The sequence below is a fragment of the Ovis aries genome, chromosome 2, assembly GCF_016772045.2.
Source record: "Ovis aries strain OAR_USU_Benz2616 breed Rambouillet chromosome 2, ARS-UI_Ramb_v3.0, whole genome shotgun sequence".
In the NCBI taxonomy this organism is placed as follows: Eukaryota; Metazoa; Chordata; class Mammalia; order Artiodactyla; family Bovidae; genus Ovis; species Ovis aries.
In genome coordinates, this window is record NC_056055.1 from 22,631,294 (window position 1) to 22,652,720 (window position 21,427).

The window sequence follows — 21,427 nt, forward strand, 5'->3', positions numbered from 1 at the left end:
AGGGATGGAGCCAAAGCAAAAACAATACCCAGCTGTGGAAGTGACTGGTGATAGAAGCAAGGTCCAATGCTATAAAGAGCAATCTTGCATAGGAACCTGGAATGTCAGGTCCATGAATCAAAGTATTGGAAGTGGTCAAACAAGAGAGGGCAAGAGTGAACGTCGACATTCTAAGAATCAGCGAACTAAAATGGACTGGAATGGGTGAATTTAACTCAGACGACCATTATATCTATTACTGCAGGCAGGAATCGCTCAGAAGAAATGGAGTAGCCGTCATGGGCAACAAGAGAGTCCGAAATGCAGTACTTGGATACAACCTCAAAAATGACGCAATGATCTCTGTTCGTCTCCAAGGCAAACCATGCAATACCACGGTAATCCAAGTCTATGCCCCAACCAGTAATGCTGAAGAAGCTGAAGTTGAACGGTTCTATGAAGACCTACAAAACCTTTTAGAACTAACACCCCAAAAAGATGTCCTTTTCATTATAGGGGACTGGAATGAAAAAGTAGGAAGTCAAGAAACACCTGGAGTAACAGGCAAATTTGGTCTTGGAATGCGGAATGAAGCAGGGCAAAGACTAATAGAGTTTTACTAAGAAAATGCACTGGTTATAGCAAACACCTTCTTCCAACAACACAAGAGAAGACTCTACACATGGACATCACCAGATGGTCAACACCGAAATCAGATTGATTATATTCTTTGCAGCCAAAGATGGAGAAGCTCTATACAGTCAACAAAAACAAGACCAGGAGCTGACTGTGGCTCAGATCATGACCTCCCTATTGCCAAATTCAGACTTAAATTGAAGAAAGTAGGGAAAACCGCTAGACCATCCAGGTATGACCTAAATCAAATCCCTTATGATCATACAGTGGAAGTGAGAAATAGATTTAAGGGCCTAGATCTGATAGATAAGAGTGACTCATGAACTATGGAATGAGGTTTGTGACACTGTACAGGGGACAGGGATCAAGACCATCCCCATGGAAAAGAAATGCAAAAAAGCAAAATGGCTGTCTGGGGAGGCCTTACAAATAGCTGTGAAAAGAAGAGAGGCGAAAAGCAAAGGAGAAAAGGAAAGATATAAGCATCTGAATGCAGAGTTCCAAAGAATAGCAAAGAGAGATAAGAAAGCCTTCTTCAGTGATCAATGCAAAGAAATAGAGGAAAACAACAGAATGGGAAAGACTAAAGATCTCTTCAAGAAAATTAGAGATACCAAGAGAACATTTCATGCAAAGATGGGCTCGATAAAGGACAGAAACAGTCTGGACCTAACAGAAGCAGAAGATATTAAGAAGAGGTGGCAAGAATACACAGAAGAACTGTACAAAAAACATCTTCACGACCCAGATAATCACAATGGTGTGATCGCTCATCTAGAGCCAGACATCCTGGAATGTGAAGTCAAGTGGGCCTTAGAAAGCATCACTACGAACAAAGCGAGTGGAGGTGATGGAATTCCAGTTGAGCTATCTCAAATCCTGAAAGATGATGCTGTGAAAGTGCTGCACTCAATATGCCAGCAAATTTGGAAAACTCAGCAGTGGCCACAGGACTGGAAAAGGTCAGTTTTCATTCCAATTCCAAAGAAAGGCAATGCCAAAGAATGTTCAAACTACCGCACAATTGCACTCATCTCACATGCTAGTAAAGTAATGCTCAAAATTCTCCAAGCCAGGCTTCAGCAATACATGAACCGTGAACTTCCTGATTGATGTTCAAGCTGGTTTTAGAAAAGGCAGAGGAACCAGAGATTAAATTGCCAACATCCACTGGATCATGGAAAAAGCAAGAAAGTTCCAGAAAAACATCTATTTCTGCTTTATTGACTATGCCAAAGCCTTTGACTGTGTGGATCACAATAAACTATGGAAAATTCTGAGAGAGATGGGAATATCAGACCACCTGACCTGCCTCTTGAGAAATCTGTAATGCAGGTCAGGAAGCAATAGTTAGAACTGGACATGGAACAGACTGGTTCCAAATAGTAAAAGGAGTACGTCAAGGCTGTATACTGTCACCCTGCTTATTTAACTTAGATGCAGAGTACATCATGAGAAATGCTGGACTGGAAGAAACACAAGCTGGAATCAAGACTGCCGGGAGAAATATCAATAACCTCAGATATGCAGATGACACCACCCTTATGGCAGAAAGTGAAGAGGAACTAAAAAGCCTCTTGATGAAAGTGAAAGTGGAGAGTGAAAAAGTTGGCTTAAAGCTCAACATTCAGAAAACGAAGATCATGGCATCTGGTCCCATCACTTCATGGCAAATAGATGGGGAAACAGTGGCTGACTTTATTTTTGGGGGCTCCAAAATCACTGCAGATGTTGACTGCAGCCATGAAATTAAAAGACGCTTACTCCTTGGAAGAAAAGTTATGATCAACCTATATAGCATATTCAAAAGCAGAGACATTACTTTGCCAACTAAGGTCCGTCTAGTCAAGGCTTTGGTTTTTCCAGTAGTCATGTATGGATGTGAGAGTTGGACTGTGAAGTAGGCTGAGCATCAAAGAATTAATGCTTTTGAGCTGCGGTGTTGGAGAAGACTCTTGAGAGTCCCTTGGACTGCAAGGAGATCCAACCAGTCCATTCTGAAGGAGATCAGCCCTGGGGTTTCTTTGGAAGGAATGATGCTAAAGCTGAAGCTCCAGTACTTTGGCCACCTCATGCGAAGAGTTGACTCATTGGAAAAGACTCTGATGCTGGGAGGGATTGGGGGCTGGAGGAGAAGGGGACGACCAAGGATGAGATGGCTGGATGGCATCACTGACTCAATGGACGGGAGTCTGAGTGAACTCCGGGAGTTGGTGATGGACAGGGAGGCCTGGCGTGCTGCGATTCATGGGGTCGCAAAGACTCAGACACAACTGAGCGACTGAACTGAACTGAACTGAAGCGACTTAGCAGCAGCAGCAACATATACACAATAAAACTTACATGATGTCTGCAAGAGTCAATGTTACTCTATAATTATACAATGCATCATTAGCAACAACACAACAAAAAAGACCATAAGCTCCAAGACGTCAAATACAAGTCTATGGATTTTTCAAGCCAAGTAACTCTTCACTCAGCAATGCTTAACAACTATCTAATACAGTGCTCACAAAGGTGCTCATGCCCCTTAGGGGTGGGTGCCCCATGGAGGCATTTTTGGTTGTCACCATGACAAATGAAAGTGAAAGAGGAGAGTGAAAAAGTTGGCTTAAAGCTCAACATTCAGAAAACTAAGATCATGGCATCTGGTCCCATTGGTTCATGGCAAATAGATGGGGAAATAATGGAAACAATGAGAGACTTTATTTTGGGGGCTCCAAAATCAATGTAGATGGTGACTGCAGCCATGAAATTAAAAGACACTTGCTCCTTATAAGAAAAGTTATGACCAACCTAGACAGCATATTAAAAAGCAGAGACATTACTTTGCCAAGAAAAGTCCATCTAGTCAAGGCTATGGTTTTTCCAATAGTCATGTATGGATGTGAGAGTTGGACTGTGAAGAAAGCTGAGCACTGAAGAATTGATGCTTTTGAACTGTGGTGTTGGAGAAGACTCTTGAGAGTCCCTTGGACTGCAAGGAGATCCAACCAGTCCATCCTAAAGGGAATCAGTCCTGCATATTCATTGAAAGGACTGATGCGGAAGCTGAAACTCCAATACTTTGGCCACCTGATAAGAAGAACTGACTCATTTCAAAAAGACTCTGATGCTGGGGAAGACTGAAGGCAGAGGAGAAGGGGATGACAGAGAATGAGATGGTTGGATGGTATCACCGACTCAATGAACGTAAGTTTGGGTAAGCTCCAGGAGTTGGCAATGGACAGGGAGGCCTAGTGTGCTGCAATCCACGGGGTCACAAAGAATTGGACCCGACTGAGTGGACTGAACTGAACTGATGACAAGAGGACATTACTGTCATTTAGCAGATGGATTCTAAGGGTGCTCAAAGTACCACAAAGGAAAGGGCGGTTCCATACATATCGTACAATTTCTTTTTGTTTATATACCATACAATTTCTTTTTGTTTATATACCATACAATTTCTTTTTATATACAGCATACAATTTCTGAATGCATCTCTAGCCATTCATGTAGGAACTACGGTAAGATCATAAGACTGTTCTAGCTTCTCCTAATAGTTTTTATTCTAGGATTCACCATACTTCTACTTTTCATTTTCTAGTACTATTGGTATGAAAGTGCTGATGATGATCTTTTTAAAAATCCAAATATTCATTTAAGTAGATATAAGCAATGGACCCCTACATTGTCTTCCAATATAATCATGTCCCAGCATTTACATTTTGAAATACTTATTTTATTATAAATTACTTTTATTTCTCCTTTACATTTCAATTATACATTATATTGGTTTCTTTAATTATATGTTTATGTAAACTACATTATCTACAAATTTCATTTTAGGAAAGAAATGGAATACAAATTATTGGTTATAAAAAAGGGTTATTAAGTCTGATAGGGCTGAGAATCTATATGGTAATAGCAAACATTTAATGAAGAGTTTCTATCTAGTAAATATTGGCTGCAACTTTAAATGTCCTAGACTAACTTAAATATAACAGTCCTGCAAAGCACATGTGGAGAAGGAAACGGCAACCCACTCCAGTACTCTACTTAGTGCTTAGGGCCAGAGCTCTGAAGTCAAATGCTGAGTTCAAATCTTGGGTCAACTATTCATATAACTATGGGTGAGCACCAATGCCATTTTTTTTTCCCATGTGTAAAATGGTAATTATAATAGTATCTACCTAACAACAAAACTGTTATGAGGATTAAATACGAGAAATCCATCTTTAGCATTTATATCTGGCCATACTAAATTTTCAACATACATTCACTGGTTCTGCTATAGATACTATCATTTCTGAGTTTTAAGTCATTGTCTAGGGTCACAGCTAATTCCTAACACTAACCACTACATGCTCCAGTTTTTCAGCAGGATCTCACTATTACGTCACTTGGTGGTAGTGAGCAAGGAGCTTAAAACAGATAGGCAATGTCCTTGAAATGCAACCTAACAAGCACATACCAAGGAGTGAGCATGATGGAAAAGCAGACTGCAGGTCCTCGGTCGGTTTCCAGGAGTTGCTTTTAGGAGCTTATGATTATGCTATAGAAAAATTAAATGATTTGGGCAATTTTAACAACATGCAACTTCTGACTCAGGCATGAGTCTATCTTAAGGTTTGCCTCCTCTTTGCTGTCACTCTTGCTAGGGGAAAGAACTCTCCCCCATACCTACTCTTTACTTGGAGAGGGATTTGAAGCAGTTTACAAAGATGCAGCGGTGTACAACTCTGCAGCCACATCCATTCCAGCATTTATTATGTACCTACTGTGTGTCAGGAACTGTGCTGAATACAATGATATTAACAAGGCTGTGATGGTTAATTTTAAGTATTAACTTGACTGGGCTCCAGGGTGCCTAGATTAAATATTTCTGGATGTATCTGTCGAGGGTATTTCTCGATGGCATTGGCATTTAAACTGGGTGAACTGAATAAATACCCTCTCCAATGAGGGTGGGATCATCCAACCCACTGAGGTCCTAAACAGAAAAAGGCAAATGAAGGGAGAATGAGCTCCTGACCTTGGTTGAGCTGGGACCTTGGTTTTCTCCTGGTTCTCAGGCCTATGGACTCAGACTGAGACTTACATATCAGTTCCTCTGATCCTCCGGCCTTCAGACCCACACTGGAACCACATTACCAGCCTTTTTGGGCCCCCAACCTGCAGGCTGCAGATCATGGCACTTTGTGTCCATAAATGAGTGAGCCCATTCCTTGTAATTTCTTTCTCTCTTCTCTCTCTATATACCTTGTTGGCTCTGTTTCTCAGGAGAATCCTGACTAATACAAAAGTCTAATAAGAGGACAGAGTACTTAGCTAGAGAAAATACTATGAAACTCAGGGAAAAAAAAGATATCAGCCTGAGAACTCCAGTCAGAAGAACAAAGGGGAAGAAAGAAAACAGGAAAAGCCACAGGCATTCCTCTTTACACATTATTCAGGTTTTAATGAAAAGATGCAACACTGATCATTTTTCTTTGTTCAAAATTAATAAAAGCAATTTTGTTTATGTATGTGGCAAGATGTAATAGCTCCTATTAACAGGCTAAACAAAACAATTTTAGAATTTAAAATTCTATTATTATCTGTTAAAATGTGTTTCAATTATGCCTCCCCAAAAGCTTGACACTGAAAGCATGATGAATCATAAGCCAAGGTTTTTAAATGAATTGAAAGATACTTCTAAAGCATCCACAGAAAAGTGTTTAATGGGCACATGAGGTCACTGTTCTTAAACTAGCAAGAACGGAAGTCTAAGTTGAAGAGACGTAAAAGCTTATAAAGAAGAGGAGTCAAAGTTTCACTCAGCAGCAGGATCAAGTCACGCTGTTAGCCCTTAGGCAGTTTGCTCCTGCAAGGTAAGTAGTTTGTCTTTAAATATCTTTATATTCCTAGCACCTACCACTAAGTAAGCTCTGGGTAAATGTCTAGCGATCTAAACCCCTAACTTTTCTTTTCCTTTCTTGCTTTGCCACAAGGTGAGAATACAAGGGATTCAGACAGATCATGAGAAGGTTCTCTAGCTGTTCAAGTAAGTTAAAAAGATCAAAAGGCTTTATAACCTTAGAGTTGCAAGGAAAGACTTTGAGAATGAAAATCATGAAGACAAAGATAAACAAAAAGTGAAAATGTAAAACTTTATATAAAAAAAACATAAAATGAAAATAACACTAGGATAACTTCTTTAAAATATATAAAGCTTTCTTTGTAATCCATATAAACTAAAAAGTAACCATCTCTAAGGTACTTTAGTTTATATGGATTACATATATCCCAGGTGGCTCTAGCGATAAAGAACCCGCCTGCCAAATCAGGAGACATAAGAGATGTGGGTTTGAGCCCTGGGTTGGGAAGATCCCCTGGAGGAGGGCATGGCAGCCCACTCCAGTATTCGTGCGTGGAGAATCCCATAGACAGAGAAGCCTGGTAGGATACAGTCCATAGGACTGCAAAGAGTCGGAAAAGACTAAAGTGACTTACCATGCATGCCTAAGTGACTTAGTACTTAAAAGAAATTAAAACAATTATGTATTAGTAAAACACAGAATATTTTTAGAAGGAAATGTAAGAATTAACAGATGTTGCCTCTGAGAAGAACAACTGGTAGTCTGGAGTGGAAGACATTTTTTCCTTATATAATGTTCAAGTTGTTTACTATGGCAAATACCACACTTTTAAAAAATGTATCAAAATGATACCTACATCATAGGTTCTCATAAGAGTTTAAGTTATGTTAATTTTTATATATAAATATATATAAAATATTTAGGAGTTAATGGATATAAAATATTCAGCACAGTAAGCAATATCATAAGAATACCACAAACAGTACATTATATTTTATTGATACAGTATACACATGTATCTTTACAGATCAACACAGGGAAAAAGGAAATACTCCCCAAAATAGAAAGAATATGAAATATTAATTCAAAAAAATGGCAAATAAATCTATGGCACATTTCCAATTTCTCCAGTAATCAAATGCAAAAAGTTTCTTTGCCTTTCAGATTTATATAATTTAAAAGGACTGACAAAATTCACTACCAAGAGGCTGAAACGAAACAAGCAGCCTGGTAACACTGCTCTTGGTGAGAATGCTAATCTGTACATGAGCATTCCATTGGCCCGACAACTCCACATCAAGGACCTTAACCTAAAGAAATAAAAACCAGTTGGAAGAGGGGAATAGCCCCAGTTTTCCCCACCCAGGACAGCTAAAATATCCAGCGAAAACCTGCAATCTTTGTTGCATGAAGACCCAGAGGATAGAATTCAGAGCAACCAAAGCCACTGGGAAGTGAGCGAGAAAGTCCCAGAAAGGAGAGAGAAAGCAGGGAGCCCCAGATTCTGTGGCTGACTTTTGAACCAAGCACTCATGGGGCACACTCCAAGCAGACCAGCTAAGCCTGAAATAAACAATATTTGTGTTGTTGCTCAAACAGGAAGGACAAAGTCTGCTGTTTTTCAGTCAATTCAACTGTTTCAAAAATGACAATACTCAGAGCAATGTAATTCAAACACTAGAAAACACATCATTCACAATGTGTAGGATACAGTCAGAATAAATAGGAAAAAAAAGAAAACACAATCCATTCTCAAATGAAAACACAATCAATAGAAATGATCCCTGAGATGTCCCAGATGTTGAAACTGGCAAAGATTTTTTAAGCATCAATATCTATGCGCAAGGAAAATAAGCTTGTAAGGAATGAAAAGACAAGAAATCTCAAACAGAAAATATAAATTCTAAAAATAAAGTATCTGAAAGTAGAGATTCACTGAATGGAAGAATGGTGATGATAGAAAAAAGGATCAGTGAACCCTGATGTAGGTAAGTAAAATGTATCTAACATGAAGAACAAGAAGAAATAAAAGTACATGAGGGCTTGGTATATACCATGTACATCAACACCTCCTTTTAAGGAAAGAAGCCCACTTTAGTTACTGTCCTTCTTAAGAAGGTTTAGGGAGCAAGAGGGCAGGCAGACATAACACTGCCTATTTTTTAAATTTAATTTTTATTTTTTATTATAGTTGATGTACAATGCTGTGTTAATTCAGGTGTACAACAAAGTGATTCAGTTATATGTGCATATATCCATTCTTTTTAAGACTCTTTTCCCATGTAAGTTATTACAGAATATTGAGTAGGGTTCCCTGTGCTATACAGTGGGCCCATGCTGATTACTTATTTTATATACAGCAGTTACACTGGCCTGCCTACTGTTACATGAGGAACCATGGAGGGGTGGGCACAAGGTTAGCTAAGCCACTTCAAAGGTGGCTATTGTCAATAACCAGTGGATTATAAAGTCCCTTCTGACCAAGAGGAACATTTTTTGCTGGTCATCAGTATACTCCCCACCCCTTCCTCCTTTACTTAAACTTCCTACTTCTTTTAATGAAAATAAACTTGACAGTTAACAGTTTTCAAAAAGGCTTCATAATCAAGGTCTCTTTCTGATTCTGATTCTCATTACACTATCCTAAGAAAGGGTGGGAAATATGCTATCTATTTTCAGATGGATCATACAGAATCATGCCTGAAGCTGTATAGGGTTTCTAGAAATACTGACTATCCTTTGCTTTTATTCCTAATCTCTGTTCCCTTTCTTCCCTTTAAAATCCAAAATGGTAGGTACAATTAGAATAAGATAATGAATTTTAAAATTTCCAGTTCCTTTTTTGTTTCATCACAAATTCTGAATAAGGGACCACTTTGTGAACAATGGTCCCTGGTCAGGAGAACTAACATCCCGCAAGCCATGTGACACAATCAAAAGAAGAAAAAAAAAAAATGTAGCACATTTCACTTCCATTCTTTTTGTTGTTTTTAGACAACAAACTCACAACTAAAACAGCATCTGAAAAATAAAGATATTCGCACTCTTAGTCTGAGATTCCCCCTTTCTAGTCCATCTCTAACTCAGATCTACCCTGAGGCAGTCATGTTCTTTGGCCAAAAAAAGATGAAAGTGAAAGTGAAGTCGCTCAGTCGTGTCCGACTCTTTGCGACCAGTAGACTGTAGCCAACCAAGCTCCTCTGTCCATGGGATTCTCCAGGCAAGAATACTGGCGTGGGTTGCCATTTCCTTCTCCAGGGTTAGGGTGAGACAGCAGCAAATAAGGGAAATAAGCAAATAAGGGAAAGAGAAAGACAAGAAAGAGAAGGAAAGAGGATAAAAAGACCAACATTTTAAATAAGTGACTCTACTGCAATCTGTACCTTACTTCCTTTCAGTGACGATTATATCTTACATTTGAATAAAACTTTTAGTATTTTTTTCAAGGCATTTTCACATTCTATGAGAGCCAGTCTGTCCTTATCATTCAAGAAAAGAATGGAAGGTACAAACAGTGGCGTTTCATTTGACAAGAATCGGTGGGCTGTGAACCCAAATTTATTGTAGGGTTCAGGGTGTTTTAATAAGCTTTTTAATTTTAAAAAATGTAGAATTACAAAATATGACAAATGTTAAAACTTTTGAGAAAAGGTTTGATTTTCTTACCTGAAACTGACATGCACATTTCAAACCATCTCCATCTTCTTTACAGACTCCTCCATATTTACATGACGATTCATCACAAACTCTTAGATCAGATTCCCTCACATTTAATTCTGTAAAAGAGCAAAAATTGTTTCATATATGTGTGCGTGTGTGTGTCCCTTTTATCCAAATGTGCATTTATAAATAAAAGAAAAAAATCCTTATATCTCATCGACAAGTATAATAAGTCACAACATACAAAAATTAAGTTCCACGGGACACGAAATGTTCAAGATCCCCCAAAAAAAGTTGTGCATAGTAATGTGCCTAAAATCACATAAAGCAAAGCAAAATAAAGCTCAAAATGTCAGGATTTCACATAATTCTCAAAAGGGAAATCCATAGAATTTTTTTATTTTGCCTGCCAAGAGCTTAAGACAGTCTTCTTACTATTATTATCTTAATAATTTAGATTATTTTTCTAGTGACTGAGCTACTTTTAAGGGCAACCAATAAGAATAACTGAAAAAAAATCTTGACTTTTTTGGCACCCAGAAAAAGTTTTGGGTGATCATTATTCACTCTAGACAGATCAACAGTTTCAATTACAAAAGAATGATAAAGTAAGTAAGCTTGAATTTCACGTAATAGATATATACAGTAGTTCACACCATAAGTATATATGGGGCATTTATATGCAAAGAAAGAGGTTCAAAATCTTCATAGATTTAAAATTTTTAAATGATTGATATAATTTTACTACCACAGGAAGCAGAGCCTATCAACAATACAAGTATTCTGCAGTCATTCTGTGCTTATTCCAAGACTGTCAGTCTTATTCTGGAACGATCAAAATAATCTCTCTAGGAAACCTAATAAATTGCTTCCAGGTTACAGAAAAGCTGCCAATCACATGGAACTGGGTGAAAAGCACTACAAAGCCAATTTTCATATCCTCCCTAGTGGGAATGAGAGCTACAACAACAAATGCACTTATATAAACAATCAACAAATGGTTGTTTAAAAACTCATCCCAGGGCCTCCCTGGTGGCTCAGTGGTGAAGAATCTGCCTGCCAATGCAGGAGACACAGGTTCGATCCCTGATCTAGGAAGATCCCATGTGCAGCAGAGCAACTAAGCCCACGTGCCACAACTACTGAGCCTGTGCTCCAGAGCCCGAGAACCACAACTACTGAGTCTGCGCGCTGCAGCTGCTGAAGCTTGCACCCCCTAGAGCCTGTGCTCCCCAACAGGAGAAGCCCTGCAATGCGAAGCCTACACACCACCACTAGACAGCAGCCCTGGTTCACCACCACTAGAGAAACGCCCACGCAGCAACAAAGATCCAACAAAGCCAAAAAATAAACAAGCAACATTATTTAAAAAAAAAAAAAAAAAAAGACAACTCATCCCAATGAGGAGGCGAATTCATGAGTCTGGAAGCAGAGAAGCCCAGGTTAGCTCCTGACTCTGTGGCTCAACAGCTGAGACACTCTGCGAAGAACACAAGACCTCCTTCCTGCAGCTCTAGATGGACATGAGGTCTTGGCAAGCATATCTCAGAAAGCATTTCTCCTGCAGTCCCTCATCCCTGGTTGTTTTCTACTCCTAGATGGCAAAGCAGGCCTCAGTGGACTGACGTGAGGAGGTTCTATTTCTCTGTCTAGGGACAGGCGCCCCTGGTTGACCATTGCCGCTCTCGGCCCCATTTGTCCTCAGGGCTCTGCAATATGTCTCTGCCATTTGTCTCACGGCTCCCACTCCCAGCTGACCCTCTGAGGAACTGATAGTCTAGTACCTAAACACCCAAGGAGTGGACAGTCAGGGTACTTATTTGAGTAACCACCCTGAACCAAGCATTGCACTAAAGCAAGCATGTCTATGTAACTATAGGTTACAAAAAAAAATTTTTTCTTTTCCTTAAATGGATCTCAGGTGCACAGAATTGGATTGCTCTAAAGTTCAAGCATATGTGTAAAAAAAATTTTTTCAGAAGATCAGCAGAAACAAAAACTATAGGAAACTAATGCCGTTGTTTCGCCACTCTCAATGTTTCACATAGCACTCAAGGCAGAGGTGACGATCTTTCAATTCCTTTCACCTCGGCTCTGGAGGCTTTATGTTCTTGGTTTTCCTCATCTTTCAATTTTCGCTCATTCTTCCCTTTCCCCCCTTAAACATTCACACTAGCTCCTGAGGCTCAATACTAAGTGGAGGGTTTGCTTTTTTCTGTCTACTTATATTCCTGCAGGGAACTCACACAAGGTCTCCAGGTTCCAGTTACTGTCTTACGTACACATTAAAACCCAAGGAACAAAACTAAATGTTCATAAAGAACTGCTCTAGAAAAGAAGATAAGAAAGCAAGATATCTCTGCTCAACCACAGGCTTAATCAATTTTAGGGACCATAGAAATAAAAAGAATTGCAAGATTTGAGAAATAAATTTTAGTGTATTTCTCTTCTTTGTAGCTTCAAGATTCACACTGGGTTCCAATGAAATCAGACATATCAAACAACAATAAATAAAATTTTTATTTTGTCCATGGGTCAAGATCACGCTTTAAGACTTGCTATCTTGGCTTCAGATTCTGAGTTGTAATACTTCATCTGTTGTATTTTAAAAGCACGATGGAACTGCAATGAAGAGCCTAAACCCTCCCTGCCACGAAGATGTTCACACGCACCTGTTTGCATGACAGAGCAAACAACACCTTGGGAGAATCATCATTCATACTAAGGTGAAGCTTCCCTGGTATCTCAGTTGGTAAAGAATCTACCTACAGTGCAGGAGACCTGGGTTCGATTCCTGGGTCGGGAAGATCCCCTGGAGAAGGAAATGGCAACCCACTCCAGTACTCTAGCCAATGGAGAACTGTCAGTGGAGAATCCCATTGACAGAGCAGCCTGGCAGGCTACAGTCCATGGGGTCACAAGAGTCGGACAGGACTTAGCAACTAAACCACAAGGTATAACAGAAAAGCTCAGCCTGATAAACAAAGTCTTGGTTGGACAGGAGAAGTCCAGGCAAAGTCTTAAATAATTGGGTGCTACATCATAGTTTGATAAAAATTAGTTTATCAAGAGTATCATGACTCTCCAGTGCCCTGACTCCTCACAAATTTGAGAACTATGGCCTTAGTGCAAAATCAGTTAAGAAAGAATTCTGAATTGGGGTCATCTTCTGTTCAGTACCGGGCATCAGGAGGGCACTCTACTACCTATCAGTAATAACGATGATAACACACCTGCCTTCCTGAGCCCCAAGTGGGAATTCAGAAGGATGAGTCATTTCTAAGGCCAAAAATCAGTTCTCCAAACAGAAATATTTTACACACAGAATCACTCAGAAAAGTGGATTCAAAACAGAAATATTTAGTTCTAGTTGTAAATGTGCCCATCATATAATTCTCTAAATGTAAAACTTGTCTCAATTTTCATCAACTTTCCAAAGCTGGGGAACAATATACCAGAAGGGAAGAAATCCTATTTACTATGAACGTGAACTGCCAGAACCCCCAACTTTTGGCACCACTAACTAGGTTCAGGCTGCAGTTCAAAATGAGATCCATTAGCATTCCAGAATGATGCGACTTTCCTACCACCATTCCAATTAAACAGAAGGTAACTGGGGGATCTTATGAGTTAGCTAGTAATTATGGGAGACAGAAAGTGAATTAACTTTGCAAGATGTTATGACAGAATTGTGGGTTTCTCCATCTCAGCACTACTGACATTTTGGGTAAGATAGTTCTTTGTTGGAGGCGGCCACCCTGTTCACTGCAGGATGCTCAGCAACATCCCTGGCCTCCACCCACTAGAAGCCAGTAGGACCAGCTGTAACCAAAAATGTCTCAACACTACAAAACATCCCCCAGGGAACAAACTCACCACCAGGCAAGACCCACTGTAAAAGATGAAATAAAAGGCTTTATGTTTAATTCTCCAACACAATCATTATAAAGAAAATGAGTCAAACAGCAGCAATCTGCAAAATCTCTGCACATTACTACAGTTATTTTTCATTGCAACAGGAGGCTCAGAGTGGGTGTCCTCCTTTAAGAATGTTTTAACCTCTCATCAGCCTGGCTTCTTTCCCCTTTCATATCAAAATTCTATCAAAGGTCAAAATCACTCTATTCTAAAGATCCCACACCTTTCTTCTTAAGTCTTCCAGCTCTTTTCTTGACCTGTCTACTGGCGCTGACACACCTGGCCTCCCCCACTCCAACCTGGTAATCTTAATTATTCCCCCAACTAACTCTCTGACCACTTCTCAGTCACTCCTTTTCCCTTCTGCTGCTGCTCAATCCACGTCACTCTCAGAATTTATCCCCGACTTAATCAACACTCCAGATTAACCCAAGTGCGCTTTTGTCTGTAAAACATGCCAACCAATGCCCATGGCTCAGTGAATCCTCAAAGCTACTAGGTCACTCTCTAGAACATTCATGAGTACCTGAGCTCCAATCAGGAGAGCTCCTCTTGTGCTGCAAGAGTTGGTTATGTATGTTACACAGTCTGATTACCAACTGTATTCATTACTGTAATTATGTGGTTTCAACTCTTCATAAGAAAGAAAATAAATTTTCTATGAAAATAAAACTGGATGCTACAGAAAGACTTAGGACGAGTCCCTTTTTAAAAATAGCTGTTGCCTTAGGTGGAGGCAAGATAAAAATCTAGGTTTTTGTATCTGCAAGTCTTTAAATTCCTTTTTAAAGACATTAAAACTGGAATGTGTACTCAATGCATTATGAATGTGGTTTATTCAAGAATGGGGAAACTCTAGTTATTCTCAAAGCAAAACTCTGGGCTCTCTTTCAAAATATTGTTTAATAAATATATATCTTTAAGTTAAAATACATTTACAAATCATTTTGTGACTCCTCACTTTAAAAACTTTCTTGATTAACCAACTACCAGAATCTTACGGCACTGAGACAAGAGGGCTCCTACTATGTATAAAAATATTCTGTCCTTGGCCATCCCACTGTAATATCTCATCTTACTTCTTTCAGCACTCTTCCACTCCCACGACTCAAGTCTTCAGAGCTGGTTTTCCCCAACCTTATTAAAGCCATTCTCATCTGCTTTTGCCAGTGCTATTTCCAGTCTTCAGAGCACTGCTGAGCAAAGTCCTATAAATTAATACTTAAGTAGGATTTAATGATAAGTATTCTTTAAGTACTTTACAACATGTGGAAATACTCAGTTTATCTCTAGGTGATTCCTTATTGACTCTCTTTCAGGACATGTTCAAACTTTGTACCATGGTCTTAAGAAAATTTCAGTGGGTTCATTCTCATTGCCTAGATGTTAATAGTATTTGGAAAAAAATGAAGAGAAAAAAAATAGTATTTGGGAAAACCTACACACCAATCCAACCTGACATGACCCCTGCTGGATGGTTTCACTCCCAAAAGATGCCCTGTTTGTTCTTGACACTGTGTCCAACTGCCTACATGACAGTTCCACAATCTCTACGCTGAAAACAGTGGAAATATTAAGAATAGTTAAACATTTAAAATATCCCACACCAGGAAATAGTGTGACACAGCCATGGAATATTACACAGCTGTTTAAAAGGTTGTGTATATTATATAACAATATGGAAATATGCTGATGAATGTTAAGTAAGGTAGAAGACAAAGCTATACATATACCAATATAATGTATAAAAAAATATATATAGGAAAATCCAACTGTGTTTGCACCAGTGGAACATGGATTTTTTTTTTCCTCTCTTTTCAAGTTTTTATACCAGTTATATTTAAAGGGGGAGCTTCCCTGGTGGCTCAGCTAGTAAAGAATCTACCTGCCAATGCAGGAGACACAAGAGATGTAGGTTCAATCCCTGGGTCAGGAAGATTCCCTGGAAAAGGAAATGGCAACCCACTCCAATATTCTTGCCTGGAAAGTTCCATGCATAAAGGAGCCTGGCTGGCTACAGTCCATGTGGTTGCAAAGAGCTGGACACAACTGAGCACGGGAGAAAAAGAGTCGATGTGATTTCAAACAAGCCCAGACACAGTTTGCCATACAATGGACAGAGTGTGAGTTTGAGGGCCAATACAGGCCAGGTTCACAGGCTAGTGCTTCATATTTTAGAGCAACATCACCTTCCCTAGATGTTGTGATGGTTAGATGAGATAATGCATTAAAGAGCAACAGTGCCTAGAACAAGAAGGTATACAACAAAGATTCACTTCCTTTCCTTTCCCAGACCGATCTTAGAGATACCTGTAATGACACAAGTCATTGAAAACTGAAACAGCAGATCTGTCCAGTTAATGTTGACTTCAGTCTCAGCAAGTGAGATGAACTAGGAATTAAGTTCTCTTCGACTTGTTTACTAAATTAATGCTATTACATGAGTTATCTTCTGCTATAAAGATACTGGGGGAAAATAAACTGCTCAATAGTTCACGATATAAAACCAAAAGCAGTTTACATTAATATTAAACAGCATTCACAGAAGAGATGACAAAGATCTCTAAGCTATATAAAACAAAAGAAATTCACACGTGCCATACAGTTTATCTGACTCCAATGTTTTTCATCCGATTCTGCACACTACTGCCAAACCACCCTTTGTTAAACACCATTCTGGTCATGTCAGTCCTCCAATCAAACACCTACAGTCATTCCCTGCTGCCTATTTCAGTTCTAAACACCTGTATGTCAGGATGCTTCAGGCAAGGTGATGGGGAGGACAATCTATTCCAGGATAAAAAAGAAATACCTAGATCTCAAGCTGGGTATTAATGGTACCCAGGGACTTTCTAGCCCTACGAAAGATCTCAAATTTGGACACTCTCTCCCTTACTCCTATTTTTGGCTGGCTTGGCAAACCTGGGTGCTTCCCTCTCACAGATCCACAAACTGAAGCCTCTATACAGCTGCCAGGGGACAAGGACAGAGGAGTACTGGGGCTGTTAACAGGTATGGAAATTATTTTGGGAGCGACGGAAACACTTTGCAATTATATTGTAAGTAGCAGTGATGGTTGCATAACACACTAAATATATTAAAAACCACTGAGTTGTATACTTTAAAATGGTGACCTTTATGTTATGTGGATTATATCTCAATAAAGAACAAAAAAACTTCAAAAACAGGAGAAAATAATCATGTCATCTAAATTTTGAAAAAGATGAACAAGGAATATAATCTGCTGTTTAACAGGCAGACTCTAGAATCAGACCTCCCAGATCAGCATCCTGCCTCTGCTGCCTCTGTCACTTATCAAGTACATAACACCTTAGTAATTTACCACTTTGAGCCTCCATTCCTTCATCTGCAAAATAGGGACAACAACAGCACCCATCTCATAATGCTGATGGATTAAAATAAAGATAGGGAAAGCATTCAGCAGTGCATGACACATCAGAGGTGCTATGTTAAGTGTTTGCTGCTGTTTTTTTTTTTTAAATACCAGCTCTGGAGAAGACGGGGAAATTGAGCATTCAAACCAACTTTAAGAGCATAAACTGACAGAACCTCTGAGAGGAAAATGTGGCAGTATATATGGAAGTTTAAACTGTCTCTATGTCTTAACCTCACAACTCCATTACTAGGAAATTATGATAGGGATAGAAGACAAATCATACAAAAGTGTACCTGCAAGACTGGTAACATCAGCTTTTTTATATAACAGCAAAGTGGAAAACAACCTACGGGTCCACCTGTTGGCAATTAATTACATAAATTACTGATGAAATACTATGCAGCCATGAAAGTATGCATGTAAGAATTAAAGATTTTAAAATTTAAAAATAAAAACTAAAAAACAAAAAAAAAAAGAAAGTATGTGACAGAAATACACCTACTGATATGGAAGGACTGAGATCCATTGTGTAGTGCAAAAAGCAGGTTATAAAACTACATAATTAATAGAACTACATGTAACCTTGTTCTGTATTTTCCAAGTCTCCTGTAAATGTGTTATCATGCTTTCATAATTTAAAATAACTAAAATTAAAAAAACAAACCATAGTTATAACACAATTTATATTTTGCAAATATACATGTTTATGTAAGTATTTTTAACTTTTCAAAGTACATTCAGTACAGTTCCTACATTAAAAATTTTGAAATATCAACAAATAAATCTAAACACAAGAAAACACCCTTCTATTTCTATTTCTTTTTTTCTGTTACTCCACATAACTTGCGGGATTTTAGTTTCATTACAAGAGATCAAACCGGGGCCCAAAGCAGTGAAAGCACTGAGTCTTAACTACAGGACCACCAGGTAATTCCCATTTCTAGTTCTAATTCTAACCACTATTGCTTACTGTCTGCAATACCAAATGGAATGGGAGGTAGCCAGAACCCAGATGTCACCCACAGAGACAAAAATCTACAAAAGAACTTGCAAGTTATCACTAAAGAGCCCGATGTTAACTATTTTAAAAGGACTTCACAAACTCTGGGGCATTATTATTCATAGAAAGAGTCCCAGATTTGGAGTTTTAACTATTTGATTAAGTAACTACAGGAAACTGGCCAAGCACTAAATCTGAGAAACCCCAGTTCCCTAGAGTAAAAATGGGTATAATAATCCCTCAAGGGATAAAAAAGATTAAAAGACATCTTTACAAAAGACCACCGGAAACTACCAAGGATACTTCTCCCCAGTGGATGAAACCATCAAAACCAAAACTATGACACAACCCCAACCTTAAACCCCATTTTATAAAACAGGGAATAATCTTTTTTAAAAAACTAAGTTTAATTAAATGGTAATTAGGAAGCACTTGTTTCCCTCATAGCTCAGTTGGTAAAGAATCCGCCTGCAATACAGGAGACCCCGGTTCAGTTCCTGGGTTAGGAAGATCCACTGGAGAACGGATAGGCTACCCACTCCAGTATTCTTGGACTTCCCTTGTGGCTCAGCTGGTAAAAGAATCCACCTGCTATATGGGAGACCTGGGTTCCATCCCTGGGTTGGGAAGATCCCCTGGAGAAGGGAAAGGCTACCCACTCCAGTATTCAGGCCTAGAGAAAAGAGTCGCAAAGAGTCAGACACGACTGAGTCAAGCCGGACACGACTTTCACTCACTCAGGAAGCACTTATGGTCTGAACTTGAAGGAAACAATAGTAAATATAATTGCACAACCTAAGAAACATCTCAAACCACTTTATAGAGGAAAAAACATCTATGAAAAAAATAATAAACAAAGACTGAGCTGACATGTGAACAATAGAGTATCTAAATATACGACAAGGCTATGAACAACAGAACTGAAACAGAAATATCAGCAGTTTAGGTTCACTTGTAAAATAATGTTATATAAAAGCTGACCAAAAAATAAGCTGAACTTAAAATTCCAGAAGATCTGATCTGTGAACAGTAGTGGCTCCAGGTTAAACAGAATATGCCAAAGCAAACATTAACATCAAGAAAAAAGTTCAAGGAATTCCCTGGTGGTCCAGTAGCTAAGACTGCACTTCCAATACAGGGGGCTTGAGTTCGATCGCTGGTCAGGGAACTAGACCCCTAGTGCCACAACAAAGAGCCTATGCAGTGAAATAAAAATAAATATTTTAAAAATAAAAAAGTTCAAACTTTCTGGTATAAATGAAATAATTTCAGCACAAACATTATAAGATACATCAAGAGGAGAATGGCAATCATCACAGATGTCTCTGTACAATTTTTCATATTCCTCAAATTTCTTCCATCAAACAAATACTACTTTTATAATAAAGAAAAAAGGTGTGGGGTTTTTCCCTTTTCCTTTTTTTAACCATGGAAAAGACTCGGAGAATACCTGCACAAACAATAGGAGGAATGGAGGCATGGTTGAAAATGTAATACCTGCCAAAGTTTCTGAAGGCAGAAGAATACGTTAAGAACTTTAGAACCGAAAATGACTTTTCAAAAAATGATTAAACTACTGAGCCATGAAAAATACATGACACTTGTGAACAAGGAATAGATGCAAACAGTAGCAAAAGGTGAACAGTAAATCATCTAATACAATAAAAGTAAATAGAGTTTTAAGATTAAATTTAAATAGAATTTCACAGCCTACAAGAAGAGTAGTATGCCAACTGCTAAATGTTTCAGTTCTCCCATGAGAGAAGCTAATAAAGGAACTAATAGTAGGAATAATGAAAACAGTTCTGTTAAAACAATGTTTCTAACAATGCAAAAAAAAAAGGGAGGGTGAGCAGGAGAAGGTAAATGGGTTGACATTATCTCCCAAACCGGCTTTTCCCAAACCGGCTTTTATAAAAACTGAAATTTACATGCTACTAAAGAAAGTCTTTTCCTGTGGTCATGTATGGATGTGAGAGTTGGACTATGAAGAAAGCTGAGTGCCGAAGAATTGATGCTTTTGAACTGTGGTGTTGGAGAAGACTCTTGAGAGTCCCTTGGACTGCAAGAAGATCCAACCAGTCCATTCTGAAGGAAATCAGCCCTGGGATTTCTTTGGAAGGAATGATGCTAAAGCTGAAACTCCAGTACTTTGGCCACCTCATGCAAAGAGCTGACTCATTGGAAAAGACTCTGATGCTGGCAGGGATTGGGGGCAGGAGGAGAAGGGGACAACAGAGGATGAGATGGCTGGATGGCATCACTGACTCGATGGATGTGAGCTTGAGTGAACTCCAGGAGTTGGTGATGGACAGGGAGGCCTGGCGTGCTGCGATTCACGGGGTCGCAAAGAGTCGGACACGACTGAGCGACTGAACTGAACTGAACTGAAAGAAAGTCTAGAGATCTCTTCAAGAAAATTAGAGATACCAAGGGAACACTGCATGCAAAGATGGGTTCAATAAAGGACAGAAATGGTATGGACCTAACAGAAGCAGAAGATATTAAGAAGAGGTGGCAAGAATACACAGAAGAACTGTACAAAAAAGATCTTCACAACCCAGATAATCACGATGGTGTGATCACTCACCTAGAGCCAGATATCCTGGAATGTGAAGTCAAGTGGGCCTAGGGAAGCATCATTACGAACAAAGCTAGTGGAGGTGATAGAATTCCAGTTGAGCTATTTCAAATCTTAAAGATGATGCTGATGGTGAAAGGGCTGCACTCAATATGCCAGCAAATTTGGAAAACTCAGCAGTGGCCACAGGACTGGGAAAGGTTAGTTTTCATTCCAATCCCAAAGAAAGGCAATGCTAAAGAATGTTCAAACTACTGCACAATTGCATTCATCTCACACGCTAGCAAAGTAACACTCAAAATTCTCCAAGCCAGGCTTCAACAGTATGTGAACCATGAACTTCCAGATGTTCAAGCTGGTTTTAGAAAAGGCAGAAGAACCAGAGATCAAATTGCCAACATCCGTTGGATCAT

At 39.0% G+C, this 21,427-nt stretch overlaps 1 protein-coding gene across 2 annotated transcripts in view; it reads right to left on the bottom strand.

Annotated features, from left to right (window-relative positions):
* Positions 1 to 21,427, bottom strand: part of TMEFF1 (transmembrane protein with EGF like and two follistatin like domains 1) — a 99,570-nt gene that overhangs the window by 61,202 nt on the left and 16,941 nt on the right. For both annotated transcript variants that reach the window (XM_042242956.1, XM_027964168.2), the window contains exon 2: positions 10,125 to 10,234. In XM_042242956.1, coding sequence (XP_042098890.1) covers positions 10,125 to 10,234 — 110 coding nt within the window. The remainder of the gene's footprint in view (positions 1 to 10,124; positions 10,235 to 21,427) is intronic.